At 41.4% G+C, this 27,670-nt stretch overlaps 1 protein-coding gene across 1 annotated transcript in view; it reads left to right on the top strand.

Annotated features, from left to right (window-relative positions):
• The first annotated feature begins 210 nt into the window (after window positions 1-210).
• Window positions 211-27,670, top strand: part of CCDC148 (coiled-coil domain containing 148) — a 38,308-nt gene continuing 10,848 nt past the window's right edge. The window contains exons 1-10 of the mRNA XM_042827297.1: window positions 211-244; window positions 3,649-3,767; window positions 4,573-4,676; window positions 5,406-5,488; window positions 5,652-5,815; window positions 6,082-6,177; window positions 6,266-6,447; window positions 9,869-10,007; window positions 12,108-12,314; window positions 23,497-23,637. Coding sequence (XP_042683231.1) covers window positions 214-244; window positions 3,649-3,767; window positions 4,573-4,676; window positions 5,406-5,488; window positions 5,652-5,815; window positions 6,082-6,177; window positions 6,266-6,447; window positions 9,869-10,007; window positions 12,108-12,314; window positions 23,497-23,637 — 1,266 coding nt within the window. The 5' untranslated portion in view covers window positions 211-213. The remainder of the gene's footprint in view (window positions 245-3,648; window positions 3,768-4,572; window positions 4,677-5,405; window positions 5,489-5,651; window positions 5,816-6,081; window positions 6,178-6,265; window positions 6,448-9,868; window positions 10,008-12,107; window positions 12,315-23,496; window positions 23,638-27,670) is intronic.

The raw sequence follows: 27,670 nt of genomic DNA, 5'->3' as shown, positions 1-27,670 counted from the left end.
GCAAAAGAAGTGAAATCTTTCTTAAAATGGAAGATGAACTTGTGTAATTTCTAATTACACATTCACTCTGATATGTGCTCTCCTCTTGGAAATCAATGTGTGTTTATTGTACGTGTATTTTTAGCACCCTCAGTGCTGGTGTTCTCAAGACATGTTTGTTTCTCAACAGATGCTAAACAACACGTAGAAAGAAGTGAAGCAGACCACAGAACAATGTCTGCAGCTCAGAGGATTGGTGATGTTGGTATGTACACTGTCGAGTACAAATTCAATTGTAAAAATAGAACAGTTTATGCAATATGTGGTTTAACTGTGACGTATGGAAGCTGCTCCAGTATTTTGATGTCTAATGCAAAATATGTTTCCACAAAGAGCTGTGGGGTCATTCTGTCAGATTTTCTGTAGGGCATGTAGCAAATGCGAATCCTTCGGAGAGCCTTGGAGGAGGGTTGTGAGATGGCTTTCAGGACTTGCCTTAGGATTTTATATGGGGTCCTTCTGCAGTGCTCTAGAAATACAGCTTTGAGCCATGGCGTGCTTACTGATGAATGGGAAAAAAAAGTTTATAGTGATACTTAATGGCAAGTTTCACTATTAAAGATACGCCCCCCCCCCCCCAAAAAAAAAAAAAAATGGGAAGGAAAACCTCATTCTCTGATTCTATGAAAATTCCCAGCTTACACACGAAATTACTGAAGGTCTGAGTGCTGAGCCTTACATTACCTGGGCAAATGTTGAAGTATTTTTGTTCACTATTAAAATTGTATCTCATGTTTAGCCAATATTTATTACAGAGAATCGTGAAAAAATGTTAGCTTAGTATTTTTCACTAATGTGGATATGTATGTATATATTTTTGGATGTATATGTACATATTAGGTACATAAAGGCATCTTTATATTTGTAAGACGGAAGGCACATCCAACACGAACATATTAAATGTAAAGTTTTCATCTGATATGCTAGCAGCCTCGTTTTGGAGTTAATTGTACATGAATAGATTTAATTGCCTTCAGAAATATCCTCAAAGAGGAAGGTCCTCAGTAAAAGAAGCTGATAAAGATTACGAGTGGAGATTCATAAGGTTCAGATGTACAAGGCAAAGCAAAAAGCATATCAAAAGCAAAGGCAAAAGTGAATGACATGGGGTGAGAGATTTGGGAATTGACCCTGCCTTCCATCCCTTCTGATTCTTGCAGATGTGAAGGAGCACCACCAAGTGTAACCTTTATGTGTTTCTCTGATGCACTTCTCCGTGGTCAGACTAAAAAAGAAACAGGGCTTTTTTTCTTTTTTTTTTTTTTTAGATAACATTCCAGTTTCTTTTCTGTTCATCCAGTGGGGTGTCTCCTTCTCCTTTCCTCACTTTCTGCACTGAGCTCTGTTGCTTCCCCTACATCAGTATGTCCTTCCTGTTCTTACGTTCTTTTTGCTGTCCACCCTTTTCACTCATTTAATATCGTGAGAAAGAAAGAGAACAAAAAAGATGTGTTTGTTTTTTTGATCACACCCTTATCCTTGATACACCTCACTGAGGAATAAAGCTGGCATACAGAAAGCATGGTTTCAGAAGCTGATGGTAAATGGCAGCTGTTAAACAGGGACACCAAGCTGTAATTTCATCGAGTGGCTTAAGGAGAATGACAGTGCTGTTATAGGCCAAGGAATACTGGTCAGGCTATTGCAATTTTGACCGTGACACCCAGGTGGGTTCCTCACCCTGGATATCTGTACCACAATTTGGAACAACTGGCGTGAGAGCTTTATGCTAGTGAAATGATTTCAGGATAACTTCTGATTCCTGATCAGAAGGTGACACTGTCAGCAGGTGAAGGTCAGCAGTGGCATGAGAACAGCAGCAGCTGTAACAGGCACTGCAGGGGGAGAGGCGGGTTGTAATGTCCTCTGGAAGGTGGCTGTCCCAGCTTTGTTCTGACACTTACTTGCACCATAGTAGGCTACCCTGGAATTATGTGAGGTTCAGTATGCTGGAAGGCAGAAGATCACACTGCTGTGTATTTCTGAGATCACGAGATTTATGCCATTTATGCTGTATTTAATGACTTCTGAGAGTAGTTAGTATCAGTTATTGATAACAGCAGCAGTTACTGATTCATTTCGGATGAGTATGACAGGATGAAATTGCAAACCTGGCTTATATACCAGGTGAAATGCCTGCAGGGAGCCTTAATTAGCTACGTTATGGAAATGCTCTGAGGCTCTTGCTGTGTCCAGCTGCTTCTGAGAGTGGACACCAATGCTGCTACTTGAAATGACTGCAGACTGGCAGTGATTTAAAGGTTCAGGAGCAGTAGTGAAGAATTAACAGGCTTAAGAGGAAGAACTGAATGTGTACTTGTTCAAAGGGTTCGTCTGCTAAAATTTTCCTTCTTTGAATGCATAATGATGGTACACAGAATCACAAATCATTTGGGTCAGAAGCTTTGGGTCAGAAGGGACATATGAGATCACGTCGTTCCAACCCCTGCTGCAGGCATGAACACCTCCCTGCAGCCCAGGCTGCTCACAGCCCCATCCAGCCTGGCCTTGAGTGCTTCCAGAGAGGGAACATCCACAGCCTCACTGGGCAGCCTGTTCTGTGTCACCCTCACAGTGAAGAATTTCTTCCTAATGCCTAGTCTACACAATCTCTGATGGACAAAGCTGTAACCAATCTCAAAAGCAGGGAAAAAGTGTTCATGTAGAATCTTGCTAACTTAGGGAAGACGATTTCAAATCTGGATCTAGGGGAACAAAAGACAGTAGATGAACAATGCTTCCTACAGGACTGAAAACCAGGGGAAAAGAGTTGTTCATACAAAGATTACAGGAAGGATAAAATGGAAGAAATTTTCCCTCTGTGAGATCTCTTGAAGGGAGAAGCGCGAGTTAGCTTCACTGCGTGGTGAAAGACCAGCTTGATTAAGCTTTATCAAACGCTTTTTCAGCTCAGCTGCCTCCTCTGGGTTTTTGGACAACAGACTTTCAGTACTGAGACAACCTTTCAAATAGTGATGGGGATAGACGAATCGGATAGGGATATGGGTAGAAGGTGGGCATTCTGAGCCACACCAGTGTGACAGGAGCTAAGCAGAATGCTTTCCTTGCTTTTTTTAAGGAAGTTCTGTAGGAAAGTTTTGCTGTTCTTGTGGCTGGAGATTTGATGAGAAGTGTTTCTGAGACTGACCCAGTCACATACTTACATTCAAGTATTGACTTATAGAGCTTTTCTTTAAAAAAAAATCCTATTAATCAATTCGTACAAGACAATACATGTTGAGGTGGTATTCCAGTTGGTGTAATAATTATGCCTATATTGAAGCCTAAATATTTCTGTGTTAGAAGTTACTGAAATTCCAGTAAACTCTATTTGAAGTGAATTATTCTTTTAGTACACATAGAAAAAAATAACTGCTTTTACTACTTATGAAAAGACAAATGGTTAATTTTTCTTACTGCTTCTATCTTATCTAGCTTTTGTTTATATCAGATTCCTATTCAGCACCTACAAATCTCTGTTATGAAAACTTCTAATGTTTTTATTGTGCTGTCTCTAATTTCTATGCATAATGCTTTCATTTTTTGGCTCATACTTAAAATATTTCTTGAGAATTTGACGTGGTTGTAAATGTTTTATGTGATAACTAGAAAATCTGGTGAATCCTATGAGAATGCTTTGCAGTCAGAAGTACAAACCCATTGACTACAAACGTCTGTGTGAACTCACTGCAGCAGAAAAAATGGCATCCAGAAAAATTCAATTAAAGGTATGTATTTTTTAATGTTAATGTTTTTGTGTTACCATGTTTTTAATACAGTGATCATATTTCTTTTCACTGTCTGCATGGGATCTGACAGCAAAGAGGAGAGTAGGGGGTTGGATGAATCAGGGCATCCTCTGCAAACAGGGGGTTTTTGAAGCAGCTGGCTGGGGAGTGCTGGGGTTGGGTGGTACAGAGGGAGCTGTGGTGGGAAGCAAGAAGAGAAGTAGCACGAGAGGAGCGAATGTCTTCTGGGCGTTCCGCTCCTTCTTCTCTTCATTAGCCAGAATGTCTGGCTGCTACTTCCTCCACTGTCCCATGATGGATTTTTAAGAAGTAACTCCATCTCTCTGAAAGCACTCCTTCCTGTTCTCCATGAAGTTGAAGCAATGCCTTTGTGAAATCTGCAGATAAATTCAGAGCATCTCTAATTGGACAGATTTAGAAAAGCACCCTTTTTCAGTAACCAATATTTTTCTTCAGAGATGTGCTTTCATTCTTACATCTTCTTCCCACCTGTAAGAAAGTTTGTTGCTGTTTCTTTCTCTTACTCACCCACCCCCTTTATCCTCTGGGAAATAGGAATATGAAGGCAAAGAAGAAGAAGAAAACGGATTACACTTCTTTCATTTTTCATTTTAATTGCAACTTGAAGTGGAATAAAAATTTTCATGGCAATTAATTACCCCTCGTTCTTTAGAAAACAGCTTTGTAAAGAGCTGTTAGGTTTTCTGTTCTGTAATTCAGTTTCAATATGAAGAAATTCGATATTCACGTACCAAAAATACTGACACTCTTAATTGCCTTGCAGATCAAAAAAATGGAGCAAATTTCAAAAGTTAGCAAAGAGCAAATGCTGCAGAAACAGCACTGCCGAGTGTGGTGGCAAGAGTATAAGAGACTCAGTGAGAACAGGTAGGAGCTGAGGAATTCATTGTTAAATAAATACATCAGATGGCAGAGATTGTTGTGAGGCACATGGGATGAAAGGGACATTAGGAGGAGAAGACAGATCTTTGTGCAGGCAAAAGAGTTTGTGACTGCCATTGAAAGGGGTCTGCAGGTGCAAAGAGAACAGATTAAAAATGGGCAGAGCGAGGTGGATGTTCTGCATGCACACAGGTCACTGCAAAAGTAAACGGAGAGACCTGGGGCTTTTCAACCTGGAGAAGAGAAGAGTGAGAGGGCCTCTGATCAGTGCTTGTGAATACGTGAAGTGTGAGAATCAGATGGGTGGTGCTGGGCTTTCTTCAGTGCCGGGCAGTGGCAGGACAAGAGGCAACAGGCTGCAGAAGCTGTTTTTGTGCCTTTTGAACGATGTCTATTATCCCAGAATTCTCAGGAAGAATACTTCTGGTACCCTGATGCAGTTCTTTTCTCAGAAAGAATTTGCTGCCCGAACCACAACTTTGCTGCCTTATGTCCACCAGCTTGCATGCTATGTAGCAGATCTCTTACAGCATGTTTTGCTGAAGGAAGGCTGGCTTCCATACCTCTCTCCCATCAAACTCCTGCCCTTGGTACCTTCACACGTGGAGAGTCCTTTTTATTTAATGAATGAAATGTCTGAGGTTTATCATTCTTGCAAACTTAATAACTAAGAAATCAATCAAGTCTTCTGTCAAACTCATTCCCATTTTGCAGGGAAAAAGCAGAAGCAGAAATACAGGCTCTTCTTGATGAAGGAAGTCATAAGTACGACTTTTTTTTGGATATATGGGACTTGGGTAAGAATTTTCAATTCATTTATTGATTATTTATTACAGTCAAAATTATCTTAATTGCTTGTTGAGTTTTTAAATACCGGTCATGACAGTTATTGGTTTAGGAAGCACAGTGCTGCATAATACTTTGTGTTTTAGAAAGCTTTTGTGTTTCATCTGCACATAGAGCATAAATTGTCCCAGGAGCGGGATGCTTACCAAACTGATGCTGTGGCTCCTATCTGGCAACTAAGAGAGAATCTGAAGTTCTGGCTGTCTGAAATGCAGCATTACGTCACAGAAGACTCATCTCTGAAAAACAAATTCAGTCTAGCTGAGAAGTTACAGCAGGTTGGCATTTTATCATTACTTGTCCGATTTCTGATTGTGGGCTGCTTAGCATTTATTTTGTATGCAATGTTTTGAGGCTAAAGCTGACTTTCAGACTATTCAGTAAGTGTTCAGTAAGTTCTGCACTTGCCACAGTGCAAATCTGTTTCACTGAAACCTGTAAGAGCATAGCAGAGTTAAACTGGAAATCAAGTTTTTGTTTCTAAATCAGAAATTTCACATTCCAACAATATAAAGAAATAACAGTAATGTATTTCATGAAATAGATCGAATCTGTGAAGAAACAATGGAAAACAGTTTTGGAATTTCTTGACCTTGAAAGTCTGGCTTTGGAAAGAGAGCTTCAAGACTACAAAATAGAAGTAAGTTTTTCCTTATAAATGTAGTTACTGATGTTGGAGAAAAAATATAATGCAGAGTAGTGTGCTGAGTAGCATGTTTTCATCCCAGGCCATAGTGCATGGATTTGAAGAGAAAAACGGACTTTTCCATGAAGTTCCTTCAGATCTCCTGTCTTTGAAGTTCCCTTACCCAGACTTGAAGAGCTTTGTTATCAATGAATACCACAAGCTTGCAAATGAATACTGGTCTAAGCTGCAAGAGATTGATCAACAGCTAGACGTCATATATAGGTAATGATACCTGCTTCTGGATTTCTTTTGCAGAGGACAACATAGACTTCAATGCATTTTGCAATTTGCAGGTTCTGCAGTTTCCTTTACTATTTTGTTCGGTGCAGAGAACAGTTGACTCACTGCCCAGCTCTCTGGAGCTAACGTCAGCAGCTGTTTGCACAGAGCTGAAATGCTTTTGTCTATAAAGCTGATAAATAGGTCTCGTCTTTTAAAGAATTTTGGATCACTGCACTAATTATCATCATAAACAAATGTAAGAATATATATAGATAAAGAATGGTTTAAAGAAGGAGAGGTTTTTCTGTAAATGAAAAAGTTAATAGAAAGAACACAAATATTCATAATGATCTGGAAATGTAACGTAACTAGAAATGCAATATGTAACTAAGAAATATAATATGCTAATGGAGCAAAGATCAGCTTTCCTGCTCCAGCTAACTTGAGTCCAGGAGAGTGCTGAGTTGCATCTGTTGTACCAGCCTTGGCTTCTTTTTGTTCTTTACTGATATCACCCAGATTAAAATGATGTCAGGTTTTTAAGAAGGTGGAGAGTGGGAAGGCCAGAGGAATTATTTGGAGCCTGGGAAGAATAAACTGGAGACAGCAGAAAAAAACCTGTTTTATTGGTAAAACAATCACAAACGTGATCTAAACTCCCCCTTTTCCTACACACTCTTGCAGTGCAGTGCTTAAATATCCTGCCACTGCTGATAAATTAGTGTGGGAATGCTCAAACGGGTTTAAGATGTTGCATCCCCTAGAAAGTGATGTTATCTACATATCTTTTATATAAACTGCCTGGATATTTTGTAGGGCCTTCTCCTACTGTTATCTGAAACCAGTCTATTATTACTATACAGTCCTAGGTGTTATAACATGATACCTATTAAAAATTGTCCTGATCTTTCCAATTTTTATAGCATTTATAAAGCAGCAGGTGGCAAATTTATAGCAGTTTCAGTGTTTATTGCTTTTAGAAACTGAAGATTTTTTTTCAAGCATAATATAGGATGATGATGTTTGATCAGTCAAATTCACTTCCTTTATTTCTGCTGAAACACAGATTTTGTTTTTGGGAAAAATCCAACTTCTAAATTGTCCCATAAATCGTGGACTTGGAACTGATGCGTTATAGCTGATGATTCTCTAAGCACAACTATATTTTTGCCACAACTTCCAAGGATATCTCAATTATTTAAATAGCTGAAAGATGGGTTTCGTATTACATATTCAGCACCATCCTCAGCAACACCCTTTCAATGAAAGGGATATTGGGACTATGGTGAGTAAACGTGGTCCCTTTTTTAAGGCCCATTAATGGGATGTTTCTGGTGGAACAATCAGCAATAACATAATTGATGGCCAGGGAGTTAACATCTCATTTGGTGGCACTGATCATATCATGGAATATAGAATCCTTGTTGCAGCCTATCTGCAGATTCCACAACACATCAGTGCATCAAGTTTATGTTGTCCCAGCTATTGTAAAGGATGTGTGGGGATTATAGGGCAGCTTCCCTTCCGAGTCCCTTTGTGTTCTTTAAAAGCATAAGGCCAGGGATTAACCCTGGGTAAATTTGTTTCAAAGGAAGCAGCTGCCCCAGGCTTGCTGACTGTCAGACCATCTCCATGTTTCAGTTCTGGAACAGAAACAAGATTGAAATGTTTTCTGGTAGCAGAATTACACAGAAGAAAAGCAAGAAGGATGTTTAAAAATCGGGTTGTGCCATCAGCTTTGTAAATGTTTGCCAATATCCTGGTGCTGAAGAAGCATACTACCTTAAATAGTGACGTAAAGAGGGATGACAAATTTCTTTTAGATGAGGTCTTGTTTTATGTAATTTTGCAGAAGTTTAATTAAGAAAATATCTTGCATTTATTGAAGCTAGATATTTTTCTAATTCTCTGCGCATGTAATGGTTGCAAATACACCAGACTGATCATGTTTCCTTTAGCTATTTGTCTGTATACAGCTGACCAAATCTCTTCACAGCTGACAAACCAAGACTTCTGTGTTTCCCTGCTTCCAATAACCCACATGTGGCTCCAGCTGTTAGCTCCCTGGGCCATCTTCCACAACTCCCAATTTCTCCGTCGTGCTCGTGAGCAGCACAGCACCCATCATTAGCTGCCATCACAGCAGTGGACAGTCAGAGGGATCCGTAGGGAGGTGAGAGGGCTGAGGCAAATGTGGGTGCAAGACCTCACATACCCTTGTGCCCTGCAGATGGGGAGCACCAGGCCGGCCTTCTGAGGCAGGGTCTGTGCCGGCCCCTGCTCTCAGGTGGGCAGTGCAGTGTCTGCTGGTCGGGATGTGCTTTACTGCAGGCAAAAGACCTCTAGATGTTCATCAACCTGCATGATTGGAACGAATGCCGTGTTATCTTAAGAAATGCAGTCAGTTAAGCCTCCATGGGAGCAGTTGCAGTTGAAGAGGTTTAAGTCATAGCAAAGGATAATTAATTTGTTCATTAAATTTATTCTTCAGAATGCCTATACCTCAAAATACCAAATTATGACACAGATTCTAAAATTAATAACTGAACTGATTTCATTGAAAGCACTCTCAAGAGAAAAGAAGAGGGGGGTGATGTTTATAGCACTCATTTTTGAGGATCAGTTGCAAGGCAGCTTTCATAGAGGCTGCAGGAACAGCACAGCTTTCCTTTGCCTTCCCTGTCGCAGCTCAGGAGCTCTTGACTTGGAGACCTGCAGCCCAGCCTTGCAGTTACAGGACTGCAGCCATTCCCTTTTTGATGGGCTCCTTAATGCCTTTTACTCTGTTGGGCACTATTTCTTCTTTGTTCCTAGAAAATGAAAGCACCATACGCTCAGCAATCTGCATTCATTGTCTTTCATGAAAAATTAAGGAGCAGCCTATAAGGAAGCACTTTAATTGCTAGACAATGTCTGCTATACTGAAGTTATTTCCTGTTTAATGTTGTCTCCAGCTTGCGCAGTAGCTGTCAGTCATTGAAAATAAACTTTTTACAGGAGCTGGATCTTCTCTCCCTCCCATTTTGAAACCACCTCCATTTCTTTTCATGGTGCTGGATCTAAAATTAAACAGCTGCGTCTTGGAAATAGTTTGTCAGGTATTTCACACAGTTTATGAGAAGTTAAAAAAAAAATGAGTGGAGAATAAGAGAAACACATGTCTATCTCAGGTAAAATTGCTGAGGGAAAGATTGCTCTGTCTACCATTTCATTAATTTTAATATTAATCGGTGTCCAAATCCGTATTATTATTTCAGTATTCTTATTCCTAAACCGATATCTGCAGATGTATCTGCTAAGGCCCTTGTCCTTAGCAGCTCAGGCTGAGGTGTGTGATGCATCCCGCAGGCAGTAGCTGAGGCACTGGGCAGCAGGACAGGCCTGGCTGGGCACAGTTACCAGTTGTTCTGGATTTCTGCAGGAACACTGACTGGAAGGAAGAGGATCAGTGGGTTTTTCAGACTGTCATCAATCAGTATCCGAGTGATCTCCAGCAGAGAAGGACTCTGTACCTTGATATGCTGCACAGATGTCTTCCTCACAAGTCTAGGCACGAACTGGTTAGTAGAGCTCAAATGTATGCATTCCTACAGAAAGCTTCCGGTAGCGTTTGTATTAAAAATGCCTAGCAAAGGTTTTTCTTTCGTAAGTTCTTAATTACTGGTTTTATTCTGCACGGTGAAGATGTGATGTCCCTGTCTTTAAAATCCACGAACTTGAAAGCCGTTCACTTCTTGATCGCGGCTTCAAAATATGCACTGTGGGGATTTTATAGTTCCACAAGCCCTTGCTGCCAAGTTCACAAAATTAGTTTGCTAGCATTGCTTTGCTGTACCATTTTATAGCTATGTCACACTATTCAGCTTCTCTTGTTATTTTTATTTTTTATGAGGATGTATACCACTGTCACACCGTCTAGGAATAGTTATTTTAATTGGCTTGTGGCACATATACAGCAGGAAGAGCGAAGAGATATCTCCTGCTCTCAGGGAGAGGCTATTTTTATATTCATAATGTGCTTCAAATTGATTGCTGATTCCTTTTACACTCCACAGTGAATAAGCACATAGCGGGTAATGGAGAAACCCAGTTCAAGGCCAGAATACTTCAGGATGTCGTAGGGAAAGCTGGAGTCTTTTTTTACCTCTGCATTTATTTTTAGACCATCTACTTTCTTGTATTTGAGGAGTGCCTGCTACAAAGCAGTGACAATGAAGTGATAGAGATTTATGGCATGCTCTCACTGACGGCGAAGTTCTTGTGGACTTGGGAACTTTTGCATGTGATAACTGGGCTAAATAATGATGTGCTTCGTACAGTGTTTGTGTGTTTTTCCCCATAGACATTATTAATGGGCCTCTCTAATTCTTTGGGGGGGCATTTAAAATTTAAAAATCGTAATTCCACATTGAATGCAGTGTTTATATTGTCATGACAGGTACAGAAACGTTAGAACAGTACTAAGAATCTATTCTTAGAACGTTTATTACATTAGCATAACTAACTAAACTTAGAACCTTGTCTACTTCCTTCTCTCTGAAGAAGAGTGGGTGACTGGACAAGCACTGGGTGCTTGATTCAGCAGCAGGTCATCAGAGTGACCTGCTTTTAGATGAGCAACCTGCTCATCTCCTTTCTTGTACAGGAGTTTCTTAGTGTAGTTTAGCTGCTTGCCAGCAAGGCTCACCTGAGTTTGAGGCAGCAGTGATGGCTGTGTGAACCTTTGATGAGATGACCATATAAACAGCTGTGCAGAGAGGAGCTCCAGGGGGAGTGATACATTTAATCTCCAACCAGCTGCAAGCCCATGGGAAACCTGTGAGCCAGGCACCAGCTGAGTCAGCATCCCCTTGTCTTCTGCTAAAAGCCTGGAAGGGAGCATCAGGAATGGGCCTCTAGAAGTTTGTGAGCAGAAGGCCATCTCTAGAATGTTCATCCTTGTAGTTCATATTTTTGGGGGATGTAAGACAGGTCCAAGTTTCTAATGCCACAGTCCATGCAGCCTCACCCATTACTGCTTCTGTCAACGGTATCAAGCTCGAATGTTCTTTGGAACCTCACTGACTAAAATCAAAGAAGGAGTATTTAAGATGAAAAACTGTGTGTTATTAATGGCAGTATGCTGCTTGGCAAGCTAAAAGTCTGTTTGTAAGTGTCCTATTGGGAAAGAAAAAGTGAAGCTAATTCTCATCTGTACTACATCAATGCAACTGCTTTACATGGTGTTTTGTTTCTCTATAGGAGGTCATAATTTGCTATGAAGAGCCTCATCTAACTAAAAGCGCTTGGTATTTTTGATGATGTATTGAAAAGACCTACTTGCATTTTATGTATTCTATGACAGCATTTGTATTCTAAGAAAGCATTCTGTTTGTTTGTGTTCCAAAAGTACAGTTCAGAAAAGAACAGTGGGATATCAGAATACTGAAATGCTGTGTGGTGGAGGAGACAACAGGAAGGATGGCAGTGCTAGGATGGCCTGCCAGTGTTGGAAGGCTGCTGCAGAGCTAGCATCAGGCAGAATGCTTTCAGGCTCTCGATTGTGATTCCATGCGGATATTGGAGATACAGTAATTATGCCAATGATACTCAAGATTTGCAAAATATTTTATTGATTTTAATTTTCAAGCTTGTCTGAAATGCATTACTTTTTTTTTTAGGTTACTCATGAGAAAGCTTGGGATCGTTACAATTTCTTTAAGAATCAACGCAGAGTCTTGATATTAAGTTGGGCTCAAGCTAGGAAAGCATTCGTCCTGAAGGCGGTGATGGCTGTTGCTGAAGCCTCCGCTGCTCGGGAGGCAGAAGTGGAATCAGCAATTAACAGACAAAAGCAACAGGAGATCTGTGCTGAGCTGAAAGCCAAGGTAGGATCTGTTATAAATATGCCTCGTGCAAGCTCGGTTTTTACTGCCAAATTCAAAATGAATAGAAGCCAAAACTGTTCTAATAGTTACTGGTTTTAGATGAAAAAACTAAGATGACCATCCTGTTTTCACCAGTGTTATTGAATCACTTTGGCCAATTTAAAAAAACAAACAAACAAACAACAAACCAAAACAGAGAACAGGGTGAACTGCAGTCTGTTGGTGCAGGTCAGTGTGTTTGTGAGGCTTGACTTGAAAATGGTTTTGAAGATTCTCCATTTCATTACCCATAGGGATCCTTGTTAGCATCATATTCCTTCTACCAGCTCTTGAAATTAGTTTGTCTTTTATTGATTAAGAATTTGATCATCTAGCTCAGTGTAGGCCTTACTATGAGTTTCGTGCTGTGGGTATAATCTCTGTATAAACAGCAATCACATTTGTTTTGGTGGATTTTTAGCACCATCTCAGAGTCTGATAAACTACAATTTCTGAACTATTGGAAGAACAAGATCTGTTCTGCTGTTTAGAATATGAGAGGCTGCAAGCAAGCCACCAGGCGTGGAGGTCTGGCACCATACTCTGTTTCTTTTTAACCCTGGAAAGCCACAAAATATTTGTGTTTTAGTTAAACCTCACGCACTTTGAGGAACAATGCCATAATCGTTTTCAACACTAGAATCTTCTGAAGTGGTAGTGAAGCATCACTATCACCAGTCTTTTAAATGAACACTGGTTTGTTTTCAGAGGCATAACAAGTACCTGCCTTCCCTTCTGTTTACTTTTCAAGTTGTAGAAAGAATTCTTAAAAATGGGCTCCATCACTTTTGCCCCTGTTGTGAAACAGAGGTTTCACAGTATTCTGAAAGGTGATTTGCTGTGTGAAGAGGTGAGAAAGACTTATAGGGCAAAAGGGCATTTATTCCAGAATTTTGCATTTTATGAGTCAGTCTTCTTTTTCCTCCTCAAAAAGTAACAAAGTGTTATGTTACCTCTGCCTAGCTGAAGATTTTCACCCATGCGTTGAACGCTGCCTCCAAGTCCTTAGGTTCTGACCTCCTGTTTCCGTAACCAGGAACTGTTTGAAACTTAAGCCTATTAGTGCTATGCTTCTCAAAAGCTGCTTTCAAAGGTGACTTTGTTTTAAAAAAATAAAAGAGGGTGAAAGTCTGATCAAAAACAATTCACCCCTTTCCCAGAAGAAAGGAATCGAAACGGCGCAGCGTTTCCGCTAAAGAAGAACATCATTGTGACCTGCAGCTGAAGGGCTGCAGGATGGAAGGAGAAATTGGGCAGCTTTTCTGAGGGAAATCATTCCGAACGTATGCATCTGTGTGTTTTGTCTGGATTTGAGGCTATATGCATCTGAAAATTTACACGTTACCTAGTGGCAGTTCCTTCAGCTGGCTTCTGCTTGTAGTGTGAAGTGTGCAGCTAAGGAAGGGGTGCCACAGAAAGGGGCTGCTGGTAACTAAGAAGTAACTCTGGGAGTTAAATATTCATAGAGGAAAATCCATCCTGATGAGCATCGTTAAGGTGAGATTAAAAATAAATTTGTCTCTGCAAAGGAAGGCCTGTAGAGCTGAAAACCAGGTGTAGGCTTGTTCTAATCCTTTTTGTCATTAGCTGGCTTACTGTTCTGCATTTCAGTGAGTTCAGCATAAGGAGATCTCACGCATACCACTTTCCCAGAGGAAAAAAATGTACTTCCTGAATGATTTATCTGTCTACATATTTTTTTTATTATTGTCAGTAATAACCACATAACATCACCCAACATTTATGCATATTCTGTGGCAGTAACAAACCAAGGCATAGCAAACGACCTAATGAACACATGATTTAAAGCTGGTTTAAATGCACAAGAGGCAACTGTGCCATCAATGAGTCTCAGCCTCGTGGATGACTGGAGATGGCACAATGATTAAAAAGTAAAGCAGCAGAGAAGTTACGTTCTTGCTTGCAGCAGTTCTTACTTGGGAATGGATTGCTAAGTTTGTATCCCATATTTCATCTCCCAGAAAATCTCTGAATGTCCTCACCAGAACTCGGGAACTTCTGGTGAAATAAATCATGAGAGCCATTCATCCAAGTGAAATAAGGTGTGAAATGAGCAATGCTAATGAGGATAAACTCTCTTGTCCTTAAAGATCCTTAAGTTTCTGATACCTGTCTTTAACATCTCCATTTGTCCTGGGGAAGGGAGGCAGCAGAGCTGTGGGGGGAAATGTACCCTAAATGAGCAGAAGGGTTACATTTCATGTTCTTTACAGTGTGTGCATTTGGGTTCTGTAGAAGATGCTGTGTTTCAGTAAAATCTCTCTTCCTAAACAACATAAAGAGAAGCAAATTGTTCTGTCAAAAGGCAGGTAGGCAATGAGGTGAGAGTGACCTTTTAGGAGGGTTGGCAGAGTGCTCCTCACAGTTGGTGCTCGATGGCCTGAACTACTCACTGTTCTGCATCTACAGATTGCATCCAGGTGTTGTGCAGGTATTCAGGATGTTATTTTCTATTGAACTTATTTTAAAATATTTTAATCCAGTTCTCTGCACCTTCGTATAATGCAAGTCATAAAGGACGATCAGCAGAGGACCTGCAGAAGTGCACAAAAGGGCGGCTCAGTCTCAAGTGAATGGTGCACAGGGTGAACTTGTTCTTCCTTAGCATAAAGCAGAGCGTCAGTTTTCCTTTGTATCTTTTCTCTCTTTGTGCTCTGGGGTTAATCCCCACTCTAGTGCTAGAATCTTTTACAACAGGCTTTTAATTTTTGGAGAACAATTTATGCATTCCTTATCCTAACAGAAACTAAGATAATAAATTGATTGAAAAAGGAGCCTAGTTAGGTGGAATTAATGGGGGTATTAAAATTATGTAAAGCGTGTTGAATATGGGCTTTCTTCTTTTCCTTTCCTGTATAATAAGAAGGGAGTTTATTTATTTTTTTAATAAAATATCAGTAAACTTGGAGAGAAGTGTTGTACCTCCTTATTCAGTCAAATCACTGATTTGAATGAATGACTACCAAATGAGGTCAAATTATGCAACAGAATGTTTGTCTGCTTTTAAATTCTGGATAGCTGTCAGTTGTAATGCTTTGTCTGTAATTTGATAATTTTGCAGGAAACATTTTTTAAAATAAGTAGTGGGACATCTGTAATTCATAATTTGTTATTATTTATTGATTGATGAAAGTGTAGGGTCTGAGTCCCAAACCAAACACATCTGGCTTCTACAACTGAGAACCTTTCCTGGCATAAGAAGAGACTGAATGCTGGATGCAGCTCATGTTAGCCAGAATGATCTCATTAAGATCTATAAAGATTGGCTATTTTGCACCAGTTCAGGACTTTTTGCTTGTCAAATTTATTATTATTGTTATTTCTGTGCAGTATGTGCAGTACATAAACCACTTATAGGCTTTGTCGGTGACTTTTTAGTTCAGCAGTGTAATGACTGGAGTTTACAGACATCTACGTTATGTCCAGGACTCCATCATCCCTGTGGGTCCCTTCCAACTCGGAACGTTCCGTTGGTCTGTGATTCTGTGGATCCAGAGTTTTCTTTCTCGGAAGGATGGAGGAATGGCGTTGATGCGCCCAGTTCCCTTCCTAGAAATGATAGATACAAGGAACTTTTCATAAGCTGGTTTTCAAATACAGGTGTTCACTCAGTAAGTATGTGATAAAGCTGAGGGCTGTAGGACATTACAGCACTTCTACATACCCAAGACTTAGAATCTCACCAGAGATGAGCCATCTCTTGGCTCTGAGCATGTTTTCAGTCCAGAGCTAATCAACCCAGATTTTTTAGCTTGAGTTTAGTAAAACATTGACAAGCTGCACAGCTTTTGGGTCAGACCAAGATTGTACGTTTTAAGCTTGAAGCATATGCAGAGTTTGTCTCTGCCTGCTTTCCATGCTTTCCTTTTTCCCCTCTTTTTCCCTGTGCCTCCAGCATTTTTCAGTTAATTACGTTATTTCTGATTATCAACCTCTCTGTTGCGATCTTCTTGCAATATATTATGTAACGTTTTATCTGAGATTTAAGGGTTTAGTAGCTCAAACGTTTTTTCTTACCTCCTGGTGCTGTTCACACCTCTTTGTTATGGTGATGTTACTGTGAGGCCAATTTATAGGAGAGAATCATTTAACTTCGCCCTTGTTCCATATTCGCACAGTAGAAGGAGTTCATAAAGCAATCTGTAGTGTGTAGAAAGCAAACATTCTTGTACTGCAAATGAAGAAATAATTGTTCTTTTTTTCTAATTAAGAACAAGTCATTAGGAGGATGTGAATATAAATAAACAGATGGTTATTGGGTTATCCGGATCTTTACATTTTACTTCAGAGGGACTGAAGAAATACTAATCTGAGAGAAACAGAAGTTCAGGCTTCACTTTTTGCTTGTTCCATGAATTATTTACAGAGTAATTTATAACCACATGTTCTTTCTACTTGCAGTGATTTACTCCTGTTGTTAGTTGCACACAACATGTTTTATGTCTGCTAATTATTAAAGGCAGTGCACAGGGACTGCCAGCGATCAGCTCAGTGTAAGCGCTGAGTTACCAGATGAGCCACAGCAGTGGACACCCTGCTCTATGCCAGTGGGAAGCAAATTAGTTTTAACTGCCTTTCCAGTTTGCTCAGGCCTTATGATCGTAATTAGAATTCACACTATAAAAGTCAGCATACAGATTTGAGAACACATTTTTGTTGCAGCATTATGCTTTCATATCCCTCTTTCTGCTATAAGCATTTTTATCGCTGAAGAAAGCATCTATGGTTCTATTAATTATGAAAAACTGCCTTTATTCACATTCTGTGTTTTAAATTAGATCTTTTCTTGTGGCAGATATGGACTTTTATGGGACAAAATTAATGCTAGTACCAGTAGTTTTGATTTTCTCTTTTATTTCTTGCAGACTTTGCAGAGAGAAGCCTGTGGAGCACAAGCTGCTCAAGGGTACCAGACAAACTCTACTAGGGGTGTGAACTTTTGTTGTTAATGTCAGAAGAGAAATTCACTCTGTGATTAGAAAAACAAACTTGCAGATGTATTATTTCTGAGTTATCTCATTACCAAATGCTCTAGCAAAGGATTTTTCATAGGTCTTGTGTAAGTCCGTTGAAAGCAGCTTGTCCCACTTGCCTGGGATGTCGTATGAGGCCCTGTGGAGTCTGGAGGTTGCTGTTCAGAAGAATGGGAGGTGAAAGAACTCCCGCTCTGGAGGAGAAGAGGGAAGGGTTTGGTTAGAGGCGAAAGTTACTGGAGATTTCAGCCCGCCATCTGTTAGTATCACAGTGTTTTGTTGTTCACATACTGCTGACATCACTGGCCACTGTTGCTGTAACTTCTCACTTCTGCTGATCAGCCCAGGAGATGATGCGCTCTCTGAAAGGAAAGGTGCATGCAAATGTTCCAGATAAAGCTCTAGGAGATTCTGAAAATGTGTTGCTAGTTTGGGTGATTTTATAAGGTTGAAAGAATGAACTCTCAGGATATGGAAATGGAAAAATTTCCCTTCTTTCCCATTTTTGTTATGACTTAAAGTACTGACTTCGTCACACCAGCAAAGATTATTGGAAATTCTTGCTTAGAATGTGAATTCTAGGTGCTTGTTTTATCTGTGCAGCATCAGCTCTGGAGCTGTGTGCAGTCATCCTGTGGCACTTCTCCTCCCAGCCATTCTCTGAGTTTTGCTTTGTAGCAGCCCAGTTTACAAAGGCGAGTTTTAGTTTGAGCTGTTCCATCTGAGCCTCTGAATGCAAGTAGTTGTCCTCTGTCCTTGTTTGTCTAGCTAAGCAATCCAGCTGCTTGAAGGATCTTGGGGCAGAGTTTGTTGTTATCACCTAGGCAACTTCAATATCTGCTTCTAATGGAAGCCAGTGTTTCTTAATAGGAAACACTGTATATGGTGTAACATTAGCTTAGTTAACTTAATGGGATTCCTACGGAAAATCTCCTCAGAACTTTGTCTGTCATTAAAAGAGATATATCTGTAATATTAAGTGCATGGTAAATACGTTACTACTATTCAGACTTCAAGTAGTTTGCAGTGTACTTTACATTATTGCAATATAGAACGTTGTAATAATGAACTGAAAATAGATACGTATGCATTCTGTTCAGCACAGCAATTTAATAATTCACTTGGCAAGAGCTCCTCTAACAGCACATGGACTGTGAAACATACTTGAAATGCCAGTTGTAATTAAAAACTTTCCAAACTGAATGTTGGCAGTACTTGTACTGCTAAGATGCAAGTTTCTTTGTGAAACAGACAACAGGGGATCCACTTTTCAGTGTAATTTTTAATATTAGTTTAACCACCTTTTTTTTTTTAAATTATTAAACAAAGCATTTACTGCTGACACAGTAAGATCTCCTGTTAGGTTTTTGCACTCCTAAGAAGGGAAGAATGCAATGAAGTACACATTAATTTTTTGGTGCATTCTATGGTCCCAGATTATTCTTTAGTGGATCATCAGAAATGCTGTTAAGGGTTGTTTTTCTTCTTCAGACCTGTATCTGTTCTCCTCTGGAGGAAAATCCCAATGAATGCAGTGGTTTTTCTTGAAAAGCTTGGAAACTGAGTGTCCTGTAGTCACTTGTAAACTATTGTAAAGTATTAAAATGTATGCCACAGAGATTCCATTTCTCTGCCTGCCCTTTCTTGTTGTTGACTTTGCAGCAGGACCCAGAGGCTCTCAGATAGGATTGGGCTCCACAGAGTTACGAGCTGTACAAATATGTAGTGAAGCGTAGTTTGCAAAGTGAATCGCAGAACTGCACAAGATGGGTTTGGAAAGGACTGTAAAGCCCATCCAGTTCCAAAGCCCCTGCTGTGGGCTGGCTGCCTCCCAGCTCAGGCTGCCTGGGGCCCACCCATAGCCTGGCTTACCTCCAGGGATGGGGACCTCAGCTCAGGGCAGTGCCACGGCCTCACCACCCTTTGAATAAGAAATCTCTTCCTAGAATCTAACCTGGATCTACCCTTTATTACTTTAAAGCCATTACTTCTTGTCCTATCAATGCACTCCTTGATGAAGAGTCCCCTGAGGTATTGAAAGGCCCCTATGAGGTCTCCCTGGAGCCTTATCTTCTGCAGGATAAACAACCCCAGCTCCCTCAGCCTGTCCCCACGCAGAGCTGTCCCAGCACCCTGAGCATCCCCAGGCCCTTCTCTGGAACCCTGCAGCAGGTCCATGTCCTCGTGCTGGGGGTCCCAGAGCACTGCAGGGGACTCAGCAGAGAGGCACGGCCACCTCCCTGAGCTGCTAGCCACACTTCTGTTGATGCAGTGAAGGATACAGTTGGCTGCATCAGATACACGGGAAGGTTTGATTTCTACACGAGGCAGCGCACCTGGTCCCTTTTTGTCATGAGTCAAGGTAGTCTAGCTCCTTATTTCACAAGCTGCGCCAATGCTAGCAGGAATCTGATTTGAAATCTGGCCTGTGCCTTCTTTGGGTGGTGCTTTCTGAGAAGTTCCCCTATACAGGCATTCTGACCGCAGCGTAAGGTGAGACCATGAGACCAGAACTAGCAGAAAGATGGCTGTAATGCTCAAATGTGGTTTAAAAACTGAATCATTTTGACGTTAGACTTAGTTGCTCAATGCCTAGATTTTGGAATCTCTTACATAATAGAGGATTTTAATTTAGCTTAGTTTAGTTGGGAGCGTTTTATCCTAAATGACTTCAGCAGTTCGTTTGGGGCAGACATGACATAGCGCCAACCTACTGAATCGCCTCTCAGAAATATTTTGCAGACAGTCACTTTCTGCTCTTGCCAGTTTTTCCTTTTTTGTTGCAACAGCAAATCGCTTTTTAAAGAACGTGACTCTTCTTTTGCCTTAATGAAAGGCATTGATCGGATGAATGTGGGAGTGGGCAGGGGTGGTGAAACCTAATTTCATGTGCTGCCTCCTGGAAAGAGTAAATGGGTATTGAGGGGAAGTATGATATAATGAAACTTTCCTTCCTTCTGCTCATTCTGTTCTATCTTCTTGTTCTGCAATGCACTCATACACCTGGAAATCCTAACTAGATTAGATGAAAGTGGAAAGCAGATTATATCCACTAAGTAAATGCTTGTGTTGAGTAGTGATTTAGGGCAGTGTAGATAGCGCTGGGGAAAGCAGTGGAGGTAAGCACTGTATTTATTATTGATGTGCATCAGTTTTGGCTGGTAAACATTTTTGCATGTTTTGTGATGCAGATGAGTGAAATCCTGTATTTGATGCTTTGTTATGCCCACTTATTTGTATGTAACCTGCTGAAAATCTCGATCACACCCTGATAGTGATCTCTGCCATGAATGAAAGGACACTAAGAGAAGAGTTATATGCATGTAACTAGGGAGAGACTTGTCATGAGGCTGGTGTAACATACATGCCATGAGCACAATTGCTAACCAAAATGAACAGGTAAGGAAGCTTGAGATGTTTTCAGACTAGTTTTGGTATCTTTAGTATCAGATGCAATGTACTGATTTATTGCCATAGGCTTTCCTTTAATCAGTTACCTTGGTGACAGGCTCTGTGTTGGGACACTTCTGATTGTAAATATGTACTGAGATAGATAGAAGTTCCCCTGAAGTTCCAGTTAACTGCAGATTTAGTAAAACCTTTTTAATGGTTCAGCATGCTAACTAATGGCTGAAATAAAACAAATGAAAGAGATCCTGGTAAGTAGGTAATTAATATCTGGAGAAGGTCAGTAAGGCATCAGGAGGGTTCTCAGACTTAAAGGAGGCTGAAGCTGCAGCACATCTTGACCCCACTTAGGCTGGCACTTGTCATTATTCTAAGGAGCTTGAGGCGAATGCAAAGCAGGGATAAGGAAAATGCAAGCTTAAAAAGGCAATTTTTGGATATGTATTTTAACTCTGGCTCACTTAAGTTCAGAGTATCTCCAGTAGTGTTGTTATTACAGCAGTTTAAGTTTTGTCAGTTTCCCAGCAGTTTATTTTAGCCCCAGTCTGCACACACGTCTCACAGATTTCATTCTTCCTCTGTTTTGTTGTTAGATTTGAAAGCTTCATGAATGTTTTTGTTTCAGTCTGTTTTGCTGTTTCGAACACGAAGTGGAAATGGCTGCGTGTTCTTCCATGCTCGTGTTCTAATGCTCCTGCTTAAGCTCTGGCAGGCTGAAAGGGCTGGGTTTTATGCTTGTTTTTTTTTTTTCTTTTTAGGAGTGAAAGGGTAATTTTACCACTGCCAAAGAAACTGTAGTAAATGGTTTTCTTTTTTTTGTCTGTTTGTTTGTTTTTACTTATACAGCCAAGATATGAGCTTCTACTAAGGGAACGTTTTCAAAATTCTGAGGAGAAAGATCATCTATAAAGAGAAGCATCTGTGCTGAGGAATACAGCAGTAATGTTTTAACATTTTCTTTCCATAGTATACAATTCTGAATTCCAGCTCAAAATCCTTTCTAAGAATAGCCAAAATAATAATAATAAAAAAAGATAGCTGTCTCTGTGCTGACTGCCATTATGTGAGCACACACTCAAATCCCCACTGGTGTTTGCTGGCACAGCTTGGCCCTGTGCATTTCGAAGTACAAGACTCACTCACCCGCACTGCAGTTCTTAGCTCTGGGAATGAAGCTGAAGCTGGAAAAGGTTGTATGTGCTCTGGGAGAGTAACAACGCAATGGGACATCAGCTTGAAGATACCCTGGGTCTATTGGCTGCAAAGAAGAAAGTAGAAATGCTGTCTCAGCACAGAGGGGCGAACACGGGATCTGTCCTGCAGAGATCTGCTCACTGGGGGACACGGACCGCCAGCGCTCTGCGTGTCCAGAGGCCTTGCATGGGAATGGGAGAGAATGAATGGTGCAAGGTGCAGCCGGTGAAATGCATTAAAGATGGCAAAATGCAAACGAGATGCTTTACTGCCAGTATGCAAGTACCCCCAGTAGTATAGAAAGCCAGGTGAGGAATGGCTGTAGGCTCACTCTTTTGAGGAACGTGGAGGTCTGCTAACACTTCAGAAAACCATTGCCAAAAGAGCTGGCAAGCCAGCAGCAGGGAGACAGCGTTAATCCCATTGAAAGCCACGCGTAACAGATGAGCTGCTCGCGACAGCGCCGGGGGAAGTCGGGGCTTCCCGCTGCGAGCAACGCACTGCAGGGCACGGGAAGCAGTCACTGCCTGCTGACACGGCCCGTTCAGCAGCACGCAGCGGTGCCTCGCGGTGGGTTCGGGATGCTGAGCAGGATCCGTCCCGCGCGGGCAGCCTGCCATAGCGCGGGCAGCCGGGGCCGTCAGCTGGGGCTGCCGAGCTGCGCACGGCTACGGAGCTGGCTGGGGCCGCAAGGCATCGCGTCCCACTGCCCTGGGCTGGCACCGCACCGCGTGCTGGTCTGCTTGCTGGGGAATCTTGGTACAGTCGTTCTTCTCTGGTCCTGAGGCTGCTCTGTTAGCTCGCTCCCCAGGTCTCTTCCTGTTTGCGCGTCCGCTTTACACCCACAGCGTTAATGCCTGTGCTGACTCCTCATTTCCGTCTGTTCCTCTGATTTGCTGGTTTTGTGATCATTTTCACTTTTCCCTGCTTGACTCACGGTCAAGTACTGCACGGAGCAAACAGGGCACTTCCGTGGGGTTGGGATGTGGATACTTAATGACAGAGGCTCAGACGATCGTTTGCCATTTCTCAGGCTACAGCAGCTTAATCCCGACTGTGTCCGTGCTTTAGAGAATGGCTGCAAGGCAATCAGCTGCGTTTTGCTTCTGAGGAATAACAGCTTTCCCTTCCTACTCCTGGGCACTGGCAGCATCTGTCAGGAGCGTTTCACCAGACTGCCCTGAGTGCCACAGTTATAGATCCCTTCATAAAGGAAATGATGGGGTCATTAAGAAACTTAACCGTTATTGAAAGTCCAAGAGCTGGAAAGATTTAAGATCCGATGTTGCTGAGGTTCTTTTGGCAATTTTACCTAATCTTTCCGTACGTGTTCTTACTGCATAATACACAAGTCAGCTGTGAATTATAAATTAATATGCAGAAAGACAGTGCTACCTGAATGGTTACGTATTGCTGACAGGTTACAAATTTCAGTTTGAAAATGGATCACACGGGTTTCCTTACCAGTGTCAGTTTAGCAGGATCACAACATTGCACACATTCTCCTGCACAGCTGTTTAAACAGTCTTTTCAATTCTTTCTCTCAGGTCCTACAATGGAGAGCACAACAGGAGGAGGCAGCTGAGCTGGAAGCTGCTGTAGCTGCTAGAAGAAAAGAAAAGGAAGATGAGAAAGAAAGGCTACAGAAAAAGCAGGAAATGATTCGCAGAGCTCAGGAGAAAGAAAAAGTATGAGAAACTTTTTAAAGTATTTCTGCATTCGTGATTTACAACTGCCTTTAGAAGCTTTAGCTGATCTTGCTGCTCTGTGTTCTTGGAGCAGATTTAGTGTCAGTACGGAGATCAGCGGCCCATGGAGTCCCGGTGCTTCCCTTTTAGCCTTAAACCTGCCTCTGCTTGTGCATCTGTGTTACTTTGCTCCTAACAAAAGGGTCTCACAAAGACAGTGTTTGGAGCTATCTGGGTGTCACCCAGCCTCAGCACTGAGGCACCAGAGGCTTTGGGCTCTTACAGTCCTGTGCTTCTCAGCAGTGTGGCAAAGACTATGAAAGCTGCAGTTAAATATGCTGCAATGCAGCAAATGGGCTTTACAGCATGTTGTCTGCAAGACAGCGCTCTGCACTTTGCAGCACAAGGACCTTAAAAGTGAACCTGGAGCACAGCGATGCTATTAACCAGCTCAGGGTACCGCAGGTCTGCAGGACATTGTTCTAAGCACTTGTGTGGTCACCACTTAAATCTGAACTTCAACTTAATAGAAATCAGAAATAGGGAATATGGAGTGTTTGTAAAATCAAATTGTCACCTCTGTATTTCTGTTGACCTTTCTATTTGATGGATAGGAAACAAATTCAGGAGGTTTTAGTATTAAAATCCTGTCCTTTTTTCTGATTACTTTTGCAATGAAATCTGGCTTGCGTAGAGTCCAATTTACCTGTGGAATATTTGCTAAGACTGCAAAATTATTTCTGGAAAGAATAAGTAGGAGAATATTATAGGTTGTTATTGGCTGGTCTTTCAGATGCTGGCGAGTGAATGAACTCCTTTAATGTAATGGGACTTCTCATGCTAACATGTTTGTGAGGACAGGCACTAAGAGCTGTGTTGTTATAACATGGCAATTAGAAGAAGAGAAAAGAAAGGCCTGAACTATTTCAAGCAGAGTTGCTTTCAGAGTGTGTCTTGGAGGCTGTAGTGGCATCAATCTGTGCCTCACTGCAGAAAGCTTGGGCAAATAGGAAGGAAAATGAAATCTTCATGTAAGTTATCATGTTTTCCCTTAGACTTTGCCTTCTTTTCTTTATGTACCCTCCTAGTTTCTGTGTGACATGCCTTAGTGGGAGCAAATGTTTACTGATGGGACTAAAACATGGGCAATTAGACTCCCTAGAAACTGATGGAAACTCATTTCAGTAGATGTGTCTCTTGCAGTGATAGTCCTTGCAGAAAAAACTGAAGCTATCTATTTTTACAGCAATTTGCTTAAGTTATTACTAAAGCAATTTACTTTACAACACTTAGTAAAAGCAGAAAGGAGATGATAGCAGACCAAAATAAATGACTTGCAGGCTGCTGGAAACAAATGCCTTAGCGGAAAAATGGAAATAAAATCCTTCACCACTTGGATTTTCCCTATCTACTTCTATAGCACTCAAATATTTTTTCTGTGCTCTGTTTGAAGAGACACGTCTCTCTGCCACGACAGACGGGGCAAAAGCAGCAGCCCGTGCTGAAGGCTCCTGCTGGTAGTTGTGCACAACTGCTGAAGGGTTGTAGAGACAGTGCTGCAAAGGAGCACCGGAATGAAAGTGGTGCCTGGAGAAAAGAAGCCGAAGCTTTGCTGAAGCCTTGCCTGCAGGTGGACTGCTGTCCACTCGTTAGTTCTCCTTGTTGTAAGTCCCCAGAGCCAACATTTGAAAAGCTGCCTAATTTCTAATCAGTTTTATTGGATTTGTGACTTCACTGTTCTTGTCACGGCTTTGCATTTTGCACACATCCAGGTTCTTGTCTAGCTGAAGAAGTTCCTGCTTCCATTTGTCACCCAATCTTCTTCCTTTCCTGCCATTTATCTTAAAGATTATGGATGCATTCTTGGCAGAATGCGTCCTCCTGCCAAGCCATCCTAAATCACATAGTTAGAAAATTGTCCAAAAGTCACTTCAATGAGATGTTTCTCTTTCCTTCGTAATACTCAGAATGCTTTCACTTTTCCTAAGGAAAAAAATTCAGATTAGAAGGGACATCAACAGCTCTTTAGTTCTGCTGAAAGTAGGGTCTGCTCTGAGGTCTGACCAGACAACTCATGGCTTTATACTTGTTTTAATTTGTTTTATTTATCCTTATTCTATTTATCTTTAAGACTATAATTTAATTATTATTTTAATTATATTTTATTATAATCATTTATATTTAAGAGTATAATTTCAGATTCAAATGTGCAGAAAAGAATATTTATGTGTGTGAAAAAACAGGCAGAGAAATCACAGAATGGTTGGGTTGGAAGGGACCTCAAGGATCACGAATCTCCAACCCCCTGCCACAGGCAGGGCCACCAACCCCCACATTTCAGAGCAGCCCAGGCTGCCCAAGGCCCCATCCAACCTGGCCTTGAAAATCTTTCTCTTCAGAGCAGTCTTGGGTCAGCTTCAGTCAGCCTGGATTTTCTCTTTACTTTTGCTTTGCTTGTGGTAGTAGACACCATAACTGAACTTTAAAAACAGAAGTTCTACAAATACACGCAGGGGAATTTTTCAAGATTATGTGCACTGTGTTACAAAACCACATTATGCATAAGATTTTTTTCACACTGACATTTATTTCTGTGTAATTGCAGTTTGCTGATATCTTATTGCCCGTTTAGGCTCTGGATTTAAAGCTACGAGCCAAGCAGGAAGCAGAAATCATGAGAACTTGTACGTTTGTTATCCGCAGTCACTTTCCATATCGGAGTTTGCAGGGTGAGACGTGGTGGCATTTTGGCTGTGTCTGATGGATAGCGTGTGAGTGGGCTCAGCTGGACGTGTGATGGTGAGCCTCTGTGGTTCCACTGCCAGCACCACAGTGAGAGGTACAGAGAAAGGGGAGTCGGATCTAATGGCAGTTTGCTTCTTTGCTGCAAGAAACGGTGCTGCTACTTTTCTTTTTGTTAAAGAACCAAATACCTGGTCTAGCATTAAATAGGGAGGTTGGTGGCCCTGCATGTGGCAGGGGAGTTGGAGATTCATGATCCTTGAGGTCCCTTCCAACCCTGGCCATTCTGTGATTCTGTGATTAAGGCTTGTTCTGTAGAGCTGTCTGCTCTCACGCAGTGTTTATAGTGGCAGGTGGCTCTGTGAGCTGTGTTGACCTGACTGCCAGCAATGTTAATTTCATGAGTAAATATTTTACTTGTACATATAGTTGTATACCTAGTTGTATATATTTTCCACCTTCCCCTTGCCTGTGGATAATGTCTGTGTGGAACAGCTCTCTGCCTATGCGCAGATGGGATGGCAGCTGTTTGAGGTCAGCAGTCGTATGTTCCATTTGAGTAAATGACATCTTGGGCTGCAAGGAAGGGCTGCAAACACGGCGTGTGGCCGCTTCTGTGTGCTGGGACAGCAAAGCAGGAGGTGGAATATTTGTGATCGGTGTGACCGGGTGTGCAGGCTGCATCAGATGCCTCCACTCCTAAATCCGAGAAGGGGTGCAATGGCAATAGGTACAAATGCTCTGCTTCTTCAATTAGTCTGCAGATCAGACATTCTTCCTGTGTATTTAAATACCGAATTTCAGAAATATCCATTGGCCTCTACTCAGATTATGAAAATTCCTTCAGACAGTGTGGGATGCAGAATAATTCCAAAAGAGAGAGTTTTGTTTTAAAAGTATTCCAAACAGGATTTGATAACCATTTTTTTTAGAATGCTTCTCTGCAGTCCTTGTTTTCATGTTCTCCATGCATAAAGAATGCCCTAAGGAGACAAGTGACTTGTAAGTTAGCAATGCTGAAATAGAAGCACTGTTTGGAGACCTGTGTTATTTTGAACCAGAACCGTTACAATTTTTGCTTCACGAGGTATACTGCATAAGAGGAGGAACTTTGCTGCTCCAGCTAACATCTCCAGGAGAGGCCTAAATTCGGTTTGATCAGTCAGTGACACAGGTGATTGCAGCAATTGCCAGGAAATCCACTGCTTCTAACAGGTCTGGGGCTTCCTCATTCAGCCCTGTGGCAGGGTGATGCACCATGCTGTGCTCTGGCTGTTTTTCTGTTTGTTGC

This window comes from Centrocercus urophasianus, unplaced genomic scaffold (genome assembly GCF_019232065.1).
Source record: "Centrocercus urophasianus isolate 14NV4802_14NV808 unplaced genomic scaffold, USGS_Curo_1.0 seq_28, whole genome shotgun sequence".
Lineage (NCBI taxonomy): Eukaryota > Metazoa > Chordata > Aves > Galliformes > Phasianidae > Centrocercus > Centrocercus urophasianus.
This window is presented reverse-complemented; position numbering and strand designations above follow the sequence as displayed.